Source organism: Helianthus annuus, chromosome 15 (genome assembly GCF_002127325.2).
Source record: "Helianthus annuus cultivar XRQ/B chromosome 15, HanXRQr2.0-SUNRISE, whole genome shotgun sequence".
NCBI classification, from domain to species: domain Eukaryota; kingdom Viridiplantae; phylum Streptophyta; class Magnoliopsida; order Asterales; family Asteraceae; genus Helianthus; species Helianthus annuus.
The window spans coordinates 81144164-81156498 of record NC_035447.2 but is presented as its reverse complement, the minus strand read 5'-3'; the positions used below and the strand labels follow the sequence as shown (position 1 = coordinate 81156498).

The 12335-nt window shown below is 35.7% G+C and overlaps 1 protein-coding gene and 1 long non-coding RNA gene across 5 annotated transcripts; one reads left to right on the top strand and one right to left on the bottom strand.

Annotated features, from left to right (window-relative positions):
• Window positions 1-2161: 2161 nt before the first annotated feature.
• LOC110913128 (serine/threonine/tyrosine-protein kinase HT1-like) lies at window positions 2162-3331 on the bottom strand. Its single transcript, XM_022157979.2, has 2 exons — window positions 3050-3331; window positions 2162-2404 (listed from the first exon to the last, which is right to left on the bottom strand). The coding sequence occupies exons 1-2, from the start codon at window positions 3122-3124 to the stop codon at window positions 2189-2191; spliced, it is 291 nt and encodes a 96-aa protein (XP_022013671.1). The 5' UTR covers window positions 3125-3331; the 3' UTR covers window positions 2162-2188.
• Window positions 3332-6633: 3302 nt separating this feature from the next.
• LOC110910078 lies at window positions 6634-11307 on the top strand. Of its 4 annotated transcripts, none has more exons than XR_002575834.2 (5): window positions 6634-6896; window positions 8578-8660; window positions 10229-10334; window positions 10767-10996; window positions 11096-11307. It is a non-coding gene; the product is annotated as an uncharacterized LOC110910078 (long non-coding RNA). The 4 variants fall into 4 exon arrangements; XR_002575833.2 differs by having other exon boundaries at window positions 10764-10996; XR_002575831.2 differs by having other exon boundaries at window positions 10229-10996.
• The last annotated feature ends 1028 nt before the right edge of the window (window positions 11308-12335 follow it).

Genomic DNA, 12335 nt, shown 5'->3' with positions numbered 1-12335 from the left:
CAGTTGCCCCTTCATTACCTGCAAATTCAGTGGGTTTGCAAGCAAGAAACTCTTTGTAAGTGCAACCAGGCGTTGCAGCTTTTATTCTCTTAGGGAGTGGGGCCTGTTGCGGATCATGATCGTCATGATTGCCGCCTCCATTTATGCTGTTACCGCCGTTATCTTCTGGAATACGTTTACTAGGAATTAATTGTGGTTTGGCAGGTTTTTGAACAGCAGCCACAATTTCTGGAATAGCATGAGCTATCCCTTGGGCGATAAAGTGCTCGATATCTTGTCGGGTTATATATTGATCTTCCTGTTCTTGCTCAGATTGATTTGCTTCATTAATTGGTTCATTGTTAACGTTTTCCATCTGTTAATTAGTAGGAATTTATTAGTGTCTAACTTATTAATAACAAATTTAGCACAGATGAAGACATAAATTACTACAACATACAAACATAACCAAAATTGTCGATTTCTCGACTTTCATTTTGTTATTGTATATTGTATATGCCTCCGTACACACCATATCTTACAAGGTTTTATTGCCCATTTTACAGAATCAGTTTTACTATATTAGTTATAATATAGACAAACTTTTTCCAGCCCTTCCTATCTTTTGGTCCACTGGCAGTTTTAGTAACGACGCTCCCTCTCGTCGTACTTCCAAGAGATCTGCTCCCCCATTTCCCGGATCCTATTCCCGGTGCCTATCAGTTCTTCACCAAACTGACGTAACTCAGCTAAATTTTCATAGCTCATTGGCGGATTAGGGATAGGTTCTGGATCAAACTGTGGGAGAAAACTATAGGGACTATTAACTATATGTTGGAATTGCCAGTCATTAGTCCACCATTCCTCCATTTGGCCTAATGGTCTGGTGTGAACTAGTGGGTCTGGAATAGCTGGTCCTAGGTTTATTGGGAATTGGGCTGTAGCAGGATAAGAGAAGAGATTATCGTTGATAGGCTCTAGAACATCACAATTATCCAGTAGGCGGTCTATTTCGTCCTGGAATGTGATTTCCTCAGACTGTTTAGAGCTTTCTCCTATATCTATTCCCTTTTGCTTAAGATCTATTCCTATTTCCTTTTCTGGTGGCTTTGAACTTTCTCCAGTTTCTATTTCCTTTCCCTTGTTCATGCTCACAGGATTTTCTATTTTAGGAAGTCTCCTAGTGGTTGGTTTCCTACGGCGTACTTTCCTCCACCCTACGTATCTTCTTTTCTTTTTAGGTTTGGCTTTTTCCAGCGGTGGAGCTTTGAATTCCACAGGTTCTTCTATGTCAGCAATGTAACCAGTAAAGTCGTGAGAGACTTCGATAGGCACTGGATATAAGTTGAGATTCTGGAATGCTTCCGACATCTCATTCATGCTGCATAGTACTAGTCGTTTACCCGCGCGATGCGGCGGGAAACATATTACTTAGATTGATGTGTTTAGGGCTATGTACGGGACGGTTCGGTTTTGAGCCATAACCAAAACCAAATTCGCGATGCAACGGGAAACACAACACTTGTTAGTAATTCTAAGGGTGTGCATGAGAAGGTCTAGTTTAGTTGGGTCATAACTAAAATCTAAATTTTCGGTTAAGTTACTTCAAAACCGGTCATAACGATTTAAAGAGTTTTAAAAGGATGTAAACAAACCGAACTGCGCCAAGCCAACAAAAGCACAACCATAAGCTCGAAACTAATCAAACCAATCCGTTAGTTTACCATTAGTTTATCAGTCATCCCATAATATATTGTATAGTACTTAAGTTGGTTTTCTTATTTGTGATATGTTGGCACTCGTTTTTTCTGTTAGTTGATGAAAACCGACATGAAGTTGAAATGCTAATAAGCTAATAAACTCAATATTTTTAAATTATAAACTTTATATTACACATCTGAAACAGATATTCACCACCCCACCCCCACCCCAAAAAAAAAAGAACTGGACGTTATAGATGTGTTTGTGCTATCGCGTTTTGATAGAATCACAATTAGACAACTGACTTTCAATTTATCCAATCATTTATTTAATTTACTTGCCACATGCAATTCAAGAAACAAATCAAACAAACAAGCAGCAAGTTATATATAAAACATTTTACCACCAATCTAAATCCGCAGTTTAGTTACATTGCAAAAAGTTTCACAAAAACCTCAGTTTAGGCATGGGCTGAGTTGGATTGTTGTTGATGATGAGGGCCGAGTTTTTAAATCCAATGACGAAGTCCCTTTCTATGATCTAAACATGTCGGGTATTGTAAAAGATCCAAATTTCCTTCGCGAGCGACTAATGTATCAAACTCCTCTAACACCTTCGCCACCTGCCAGAATTCGGGCCTTTTCTCGGGGTGTGATGACCAACATTGGTCGATTAATGCTCTCATTGCTGGAGGACAGTTATTCGGAATAGTCGGTCGTAGATTCTGAAAACGCGAATGTAAAAAATTTTAAGAGCTGATATATGATGATGAAAAGTCAAAATTAAGTTATAATAGACCGCTGGAGATCATGCTTATTAGATCTTCTGTAATTCGAAGTTGTAATAATCTGGACAATAGGTTGTGTCGTGTGCATTGGGTGGTGGTGGTGATGGTGGGGTGTGTGTGTGTGTGGGGGGGGGGGGTAAATTTATAATACCACACGAACCTAATATGATATTCATAGGTTTGGGTTTAGTCTAAATGTTTTAGGGCCAGCTTCGGCCGAAGCCACGAGCACGTTTAGATAAACAGGCTGGGTTTGGTTGACCTGCGGGTTCACGGGTTGACTCTTGTAACCCGTTTATATTTTCTGAATAGTGTTTCTTATGTCATAACTGAAGGTTGGCAATTTTGCGGCAACATTTAAATATTATAAGAGATTGTAATTTTAGAGCAATTATGCAAAACATAAAAAAATCGGGTTAAACGGGTCGTGGTTGTGTCAACCTGAGAATACTCGTGCCGTGTTCAGGTTCACCTGCCAGACACAATTTTCAGGTTCATGCAGTGTTTCGGGTTCGTGCCATGTTCAACCCACGACCCGTTTAGCACACCAATGTATATAGGTGACAAATGAAGACGATATACCTTATGGACTACGGCAAATGCAGCTTGTATTGGAGTCGTATCTTTATATGGGATAGTCCCGCCACCATCTCCCATAAAATGAGCCCAAATCCGTACACATCAACTTTCCAACCGTAGGATTTCCGTTTAATCATCTCGGGAGCCATCCAACGGTAAGTTCCAGGATCATCTGCAAAAAAATCGCAATACGCCTCCTCACAACCAATGCCAAAATCGGCAATTTTAAGCTGGAAATCCTCGCTTATTAGCATATTTTCAGGCTTCAGTTCCCTGTGAATAACGCCTTGCGAAATATCACATTAAAGGAAGCTATAGCAGTAACATATGTGATTTACAGCAGCACGAAAATAGAAGGTGAAAATGGAGACATCTATTATATTATATAAGATTGAAAGTGTGCAGAGGATTGATATAGATATATCAGTTAAGGAAAAAGCAACATAAAATATACCTACAACTTATGTGTTGGCAAAAGGAAGGCCCAGCACCGAAGTGGTTTGCCGCTGCTGATAACGAATGGAAAAAAATCTCAAAATTAGGGCCTCACGTCGGATTTCGCATCTTCCTGAATTACACAAATTCATAGTCAGAAACAATAACATCGGATCTAGATAAACAAACGTTTTACCTCATCGGAGACCTCTGAGAGAACCTCGGATTCTAGGAATTGAGCCAGATGCTCGTCTTCGTCTTCCGAAACACCAGAAAATTAGAGAGAAAATAATGTGGTTCGTTTTAAAACCTGTAAATGCGGGTTTTTCTCAAATAGTGTGTTTTTTGAAAAAAAAGTCCTCAAGTTGTTAGTTCACTTTAGACCACCAAATTGGTTGAGCCGGCCCTCTCACATAGCAACCAGTTTCACCCAAGCAGCTCTTGGAATGGTTTGTATCAGTTTTTGAATCAGGATCCAGCTTGGAGGTGCAAAACTACAATAGAATAATGTGTAAATATGAATAAACTCTACAATGACCCACGAAAGCATCAAAGAACCCAAATGAATCTAGCCAAAACATCTGATAGTGGAGTTTTGCTGTAAATACTCGGCATTAGAACACGTTATAATGTTGTTCTTGTGCATCAAGTTGGGAGTTGGATAAGCGAATATAAGCCGGTAAGTTGCCTGCCATAATCAAGTGCAACTATCACCCACATAAAAGGCTTAGGAACAACATTATAGAGACAGCTAGGCTATAATAGGGCTTTAAGATGTAGCCGCGGAAGTTACTCGTAAGTGAACACTTGTTGCAAGCATCAACTCTGATACAGGTATCGACGCTCCACATCAGGTCTAACTTCAGAGTAACCAACCCATAAAGAAAGAAGCATGCTAAAAAACGGCAAACGCCATTGTGGTGCATCCAGGTGCATATAAGCCTGTCAGAGCACCGTCCAAATCAGTGGATGCCGTCAACTGCATAAGATGAGCAGTACCAGCATTATTGTGATAGCGAGACTTAAACACAACTTTGGGATGATTATTCATCTCCGATTTCTTAACATATAAGGCGTTAGTTTGATTAAAGAACTCTAATATGTCAGAAAAATTATCCTTAAAACCTACTCCATCGAGTTGAGCACAGCCATTCATCTTCCTCTAACTAATCCAGAAAGCAAGTAAACCAACAAAAGATGCAACGTAAAAAAGGTAAAACCAATTATGTGACAATGACATCACTGTGACAAACCAGGAGTGCAGTTGGTAACATTGTGCCTTAAACCTATTTGGACACCAACTTAATTGAAGTAGAGGTAGACATAACACTTTTAAACTCTTGAGGAATATAAGTAATTTACTTCGTATGAAATAAATAGATGCATTAGAAAACAAACCAGTTATCCCTGTAAGAAGTGCTTCTCTCGAGTAGCCGATCTTTTTTCTTCTGTTAGATGTAAAATAGTTGCTTTAGCCTGAGGAAGTCCACAGAATTTGGTAATCAAAATTAGCCAAAAAAAAAACTAATCCAAAGAGCATAAATGAAGTAGCAATAAACATGATATCGCAGCTTATAAAGATTATATAATTAAGCTCTAATACTTCTAGATTTATAAAAGCACCAATGCAAAAATTTGACAGCATGAAGATTCTTTTAAAAGAGAATTCCTTAGATTTCTAAAAGATCTTTCAACGACTTAGTATGAAACTAAAATCCTCAAAGAACTATAACCTAATCAATGTACTTAAATTGAAATTATAAACCCCCCTCATAGGACCCAGGGCAACAACATCATACACAGCTTCGCTAGGTAAAGACGACTATAAAACAAATCACACCACAAGAAGTCAAAAATTAAGAACGGAAACAGGCCACCTATGGCTGCCATTGGATGTTCTCAAGCAAAAAAAGAAAAAGAAATGCATGTTCTAAAAGGATAATTTTGATTGCTTCACCGTATTTTTACTATTTATTACCTCCTGGAAGTAAAGCTAATCTCCAAAAGGCTGTTAAAAGCATTGAAGCTTGAAGAGCCATTAACTGGTTAACAAATTAAGAGTGGCGTAAATGGGTAGACACGTTTTTATCTTTTGATTCTAAACTCAAATTGATTGTCAAAGAAACTTATTTATTTACCACCAAACTCGAAGACTACATGCTTATTATAATATAAAAGTTGGGTAAAGTTCTTGTACAAATAATCTTAACATACTAAACATACAAATTGAAGGAAAACTCAAAAAGACAAGGTGACATTTTTGTAATTATCAATAACTATCAAAGTTACTCTACAAATATACCTAAAAAACCTTCAATTTGTATGTTTAGTATGTTAAGATTATTTGTATTTGATCTTTTGCCTATAAAAGTTAATGTTGATGAACTGAATAAAAAGAGTAATCATAATCAAACATAGTTCATATATATAAATAAAAAAGTTACCATTATAAGAAACACACACTACTAGAAAATGAGCCTAATGCAACTTTTTAGATGCAACTCTTTTCAATAATGTTGCATTAGACTCTAATGCAACATAATTCAACGTAAAGGTTGCATTAAAAGATCTAATGTAACCTTTTTAATAAAAAGTTGCAAAATTTGATCAAAATTGCAACCTTTTGACTCAAAAGTTGCAAATTTTACTTAAAATTACAACTTTTTCTTGAAAAGTTGCATATTTTATTGGAGTTTGTAACTTTTGTTAGAAAAGTTACATTGTCCAAGCTTAGATGCAACTCTAGTGCTAAAGGTTGCGTATGAGATAAAACCACCTTAAACTATGTAAAAAATAAAATAATAAAAAAGAAATTTTGTTGGTTATGCAAGTGGGTCTCTTCTCACGTCTGCTAAAGGGCTAGCGAAGCATACAATGATGCCCTTCAATGACACCTAGGAGATGGTTTGAGATGCCATTGGGGTGATGTGGCGAGGAGCTTTATCCCACACTGAGCGACCTACAAGTTATCATGACCATGGTCTAAGTTGGTTAAAAATGTTAATCGTGATCGAACAATTGAATATAAATAAAGTATACAATTGAATATAAATAAAGAATATAAAAATTATTTATTAATTTTTTTCGATAGTTATAACCTAAATATATATCATCATTATACAATCACATTTTATAATTATTTTAATCTCCCTCCCAAAATCTAAATAGTTCCCCCAAAAGTTTAGATTTCCCTATGAGATTTCACAATGAACATTCATCTCTCCCATTACCCACCCCAATCGCTATTCTTTCGCTGAAACTGCTAGATCGTCTCCTCTTATCGATTCCCACTACTACGCCCCTAATGAATCGCAACTGAGTAACCGATGAACCACAACTGCACCACCAGATGATCTCTCATCGCCGCTCATACCTTGTCACTCAACTCTTCTTCGCTTCACTTCAGCCCCGGAAGGTATATTTGTTTCTCTTCGACCAGTTTTGCTTCAATCACAATTAGGGTTTTAATTAAAACATTGAATTTTGAATTTTTTTTGGGGCATATGTGTGTTGGAGGGGATATCTTATGTTAGGAGGATTTCTAATATCTTTTACAGAAGAAACCCTTGTAATACAACTTAAGGTATATCACTCATCATTGAGTACATTCTAATTTTGTATTATGGGTGCATTCTATTATAGATTTGTTGATTAAATTTTGTAAGTGAGTCATGTGTGTGATTAATGATCAGTTTGGGGACTTGGGTTTGATTTAAATTTTGTTAACTAGGGTTCTATAGCAAAGCCAGAGAATCTCTGTGATGGTACATTGAATTTGATGATTTGGTAGTGTATCATTTGTAGTAAGAACGGGGTAAGTTCTTGTAATATTTCATTTGTTTTGACTTATATTTGTTGATCAAATAATTTTCATTGATTGGAATCTTGAAACTTCTGTGCTTTGGCTGCTTGTTTACTATTATCTTTCATTACAATTTATACAATATTTACGTTCTTTTTGTCTGCAAATTGTAATAGCAACTTATCTAAAAATATGTGATACATTATGCCTACTTTTATAAAAAAAACACACAAAATCAAAAATAAAAACATGGTACATTACAACTATTAGGCTTCCTACATAGTTTCTAGATTCTTATGTCATATTGTTTGTTTACTTGGTTGAAGACTTGCACTCCTTATGTAAAGAGTTGTGCAGTTTCATTTCCTTAGTAATTACAGGTGTAATATTTTTAACTAGCTGGTCCATTTTGGATTACTTGCATATGTTTCATGCCTTTATCGATTACTTTAAATGTGTTGTACATCTTTTTCTAGTTTGCTTATCCCTAGGTATTTGACTATGTGTGCAAACGAGATGAGCTCGAGCTCGCTTTACTTATGAGAGCTCGAACTCGGCTCAGTTTGAGCATTGTTCTAAAGCTCGAGCTCGACTCGTTTAATATTTATTAGTTAATTTATATTGATTATCATTAATTTTTATAATGTGTGTGTGTGTTTGTGTATACATATAATTTAGTTATTTTGTTATAATTCTATACATAAAATTACTATTATATGAATATATATTTTATATATTAAAAACAAAATATATAAATTTTAAGCTCGTTTAGGCTCATGAGTAGGCTCAAGGTCGATAAGTGAAGCTCGGGCTTTTTTACAAAATAAGCTTTTATTTAGGCGTGGGCTCAGACTTGTTTAAGCTCAACTCATTTCGAGCCGCTCATCATTATATTTTAATCAAATTACATTTATTACTTTCATGTATATTAAAATTAGATGAGAAAATGAAGTACTTATTATGAACCAGATAAATAATAATCAAAGATCATTATCCCAACAAACCGAACTAATCCCTTGAGCAGCAGCCGTAGCGACTGCATGCCCGCGGCTGCGCGACTTCACCGCACGCAACAACGGCTGCACGCTCGCAGCTGCGCGGCTTCACTTCACGCACGCCGCACGTAGCAGTGGCAATTATCTTATTATTGACTTTGTTTTTTGCACAACTTAAATAATGAAGGTAAGGAGTAAGGTTCCATGTTTTCATGCATACAATACACATTCACTTTTTTTATGTTGGATAAAACTTCTTTGTGTGACTGTTCTTTTTTTTTTTTTTTTTTTTTTTGCAGCCTTCAACATGTATATGTATGATTATTTGTACATGGGACATGTGAATATAGAATGACTGGATGAGGTCTTCAAAGTTACTCAGGTATGTTTATGAGAATTACATATTCCCCTTCTTAAAAGGTGATTCTTAAATCTACAACTATCCTAGACAGTCAAAGTGGGCGGGTTGGGTTGGGCTGTGGTGTGTTGTGTATGTGATGGTTTAAATTCATTTTTTTAATGTCTTAGAATGTCATTATCATGACTGATGGTATCGGGCTGGTTGGGTTGGGTTTGGTTTTGTTTGGTTGTGTAAAGGGTCAAATTAGGTTCGGGTCAAAACGGGCAGCTTTTATAAAAACAATGTGAAATGAGTTAGGTTCGGGTCAAAACGGGTTGGGTCAAAACAGCTTCACGTGCTATAGTTGTTTTATGGCGGTTAGTGGCCACAGTCGGAACGAGTCAATTAAAAAAACGGTTGTTTTGGTTCGGGTCGAAACAGGTTCGGGTCAAAACGGGTTCGGGTCAGTATGGGTTTTGGGTCGGGTCGGGTCGGGTTGGTTAAAAAATGTTTTTTTAAAAAAAATAAGTGATTGTACATCAAGGGGCAATTTATCGGGTTAAAACTAATTAATAGATTAAGAGAATTTATACCTTCTTTGTTTGACAAAATGCCAACTTTTAAACATGTGGTTATAATGTCATGTGGTTATAATGTCAACTGAAAGTGTATTTGACGAATAGAATGTTAGTTGTCGATGCATGTCAAGTGTGGGATTATGATTGACGTCGAATGTTGTTTGATGAATTGAAATGGACGAGAGGAACTTATTTTCTTGGAACATGATACGGGTTTTGGTATGGGTTGAAACGGTTCGCCTCGAAACAGTTCGCGTCGAAACGGTAAGCGTCTAAACGGTTCGCGTCGAAACGGTTCGATTCAAAACGGTACTGGTCGAAACGGTATAGGTCGAAACGGTACGTGTTGAAACGGTACGGTCGAAACGGTTCGCGTCGAAGTATGTATATGGTATATGGTTTGGTGTTTTGTATTTGTATTTGTGGTACCGTAGGTCTTGACCCTTTTGATAGCTTCTCTATTTAAAAAATATAGTATGTGGTGTCGAAGTATGTATATGGTTTGGTGTTTTGTATTTGTATTTGTGGTGGATTGTTTCCAGGCCTGCTTCCTGCTGGTTCGTAGTTTCCAATTGAATTATTTTTCATCGTCAATAAATAAATGTGGCTTCAAGATGAAATAAAGTATTTATTTTGGCATTTTAATTAGCTAGTACCATTTTAAAGGTTCTAAATTGATGCAATCTCTTTCTGAAAAAAAATCCAGAACTTAAAAAAAATAAAAAGTGAAATTCAGAAGGCGTCCAACTTTTAGTTTCTACAGATACAAAGAGTTGTTACGTATTGCAGCTTCTGGTAAGAGTTTTTCACTTGTTTATCATTCACGTTAAAGAATTTTTATACTCATTTTATTATACAGTTTGTTATCTTTTGGGATTTACTTTAGGCTTTCTTCCGAGTGGTGGTTCGGTTCATCAAATGTGCAAAGATTCACATTGGGATAATATGGGTTGTTTCTTTTCTAGGTGTGTCTGATTGTGAATATATCATCTTACATTTATAATATTGGAACTATTTTTTGATTAATTATAGATCAGATTGGACATGGATCTGGTACAAATAAACATCTTAGAGAGGATGCAGAAATCGCTATGCAAGGACTCATCAATTTTGCTTAATATACATCTAGTATACATCTGTAAGTTGCTAGCTGTTAATATTTTTATATGTAACCAGGTCATCCAACTACTAGTTTTTTTAGTTTTAGCCTTTTAAGTTTGATTCTTCAAGTTATTAAGCATACAAATTCTATTGAGCATAAAAATATGTGAGATATACCTGGCAGAATGGGTGGGTCAGGTTGGGCGCAGTGATGGGTCATAATAGGTTCGTGTCAGAACATGTCATTTTTTTATAAAAAGCTCAGTTTGGTTCGGGTCAGAATCAGTTTTGATACCAATTGATACAAGTCGGAATGGGTCAACTCTAATCTACAACATATTTTATACTTTAGATCCCTATCGTCCCAGCTAACTATATTCCTTATATTCTGAACTTTTTTTAGTTAAGTTTTTTTCGTAGTAGCATATTTAGGGAATCAGAGTGTAACGTGAATGTGAAATCTTAGCAGCGCCAGGTTTTTGATAAAACGTCAGCGTCAGAACTCGCCCAAAAATCTAAGTGCTAAATCATTCAAAATCTAAGAGAAATCACCATAAAGAATTACTAAAAATTTAGAACAAGAATTAAATAAGCCATAAAACTAGAGGTCTGCATGGGCGATGTGGGAACATCAGCATAGCAAGGCTTCACATCTTTTAAAAAGCACAAGAAAGGGGGACAATACTCCATAAATTTATGGTAAATTAACTTATTACTTATTATCTTTGTAATTGATTGGTTTCATCACTATTTAGCTTCTTATTCATTCCATTAATTATATTCATATATCTGTTGCAGGCCATTTTACTTTGGGGTATGTGAATGACAAGTGGAGTTTTGAGAAGATGATCAGATTGAATTAACAACTTTACTTGGATTACTTTGTTATTTTGAAATTGGAAATATATGTTAAAGTACAACATAAGATATTGATTACATTTATGTTATTGTGCTGGTGTAATTGAGATACTATTCCATATTAATAAAAATTTTAGTACATCAAACAATGATGTTGTAGAGTTGCCTTTGACTATAATCAAGGTTGCATTTGTTTTACTCTTTATATAATAATGGTTGCATTTGAGTGTAACAAAGGTTGCATTTTGGTGTAGAAAAGGTTGCGTTTGAGGTGGCAAAAGTTGCATTTGAGATAACAAAGGTTACATTTGAGTGCTAGAAAAGTTGCACTGAAAGTAAAAAAAGTTGCGTTAGGATATAAAAAAGGTTGCATTATGAAAAGGTTGCATTTGAATAGTAAATGCAACTCTTTAAAAAAAGGTTGCATTTTCTAACAAAAAGGTTGCATTTTCTAACAAAAAGGTTGCATTAGGTCTAATGCAACTTCATCTAATGCAGCCCTTGATAAAAGGTTGCATTAGGCCTAATGCAACCTTTTTAACCCCTAATGCAACATTTTATAAGGGTTGCATTAGCATCATTTTCTTGTAGTGACAGAGCACGTTTTCATTTAGTATTTGGAAATTGCAAAAGACATTTAGGAGACCTTGTAGGCATGTTACCATCAACTCGATTTTCATGAGAAAAATGAATCGGGCTTACACCAGCTAGCAAGCTGCAATAACAGCCAAAACTAAATACACTCAGCCAGCAATTTTTCAAAAAATATATATAAAAATGTGCAGGATGCTATAAACCTTCTCAGCTGGAATACCGTCATAAATAGTCACCTGGGCACTGTAAAAAACTGAAATCTGGTAAACCAGTAAAGTAACCCTGAAACATAAAAGCAAAAAAAATTAATATATTGAAGGAACAAAAGAACCACAACCGCTAACAAGTCAAAGATGATGTAGTGCTAAGATAATATGCAATTTTTTCATGAAGATTATTAAGCATGCTGCAACCTTTGAATTTAATCAAAATAAAATAAACAAAACTTAATATAATACAACACAATTCCACTCAGACAAGTCATCAAACAGTTAGAGGACATCCCTATATCTAGGGATTTTCATTAGGTGGAACGAGTCTGATAAATATAGGCCAGGTCACTCCAACATTACACCTTTCAACAATC

What these genes read in the sequence shown, in the direction of transcription:
- LOC110913128 (XM_022157979.2), bottom strand. Translation starts at nt 3,124, where the DNA reads ATGGGAGATGGTGGCGGGACTATCCCATATAAAGATACGACTCCAATA. An exon ending in CATTTGCCGTAGTCCATAAG is followed by an intron (nt 2,405 to 3,049) that starts GTATATCGTCTT and finishes TCGCGTTTTCAG; the next exon opens with AATCTACGACCGACTATTCC.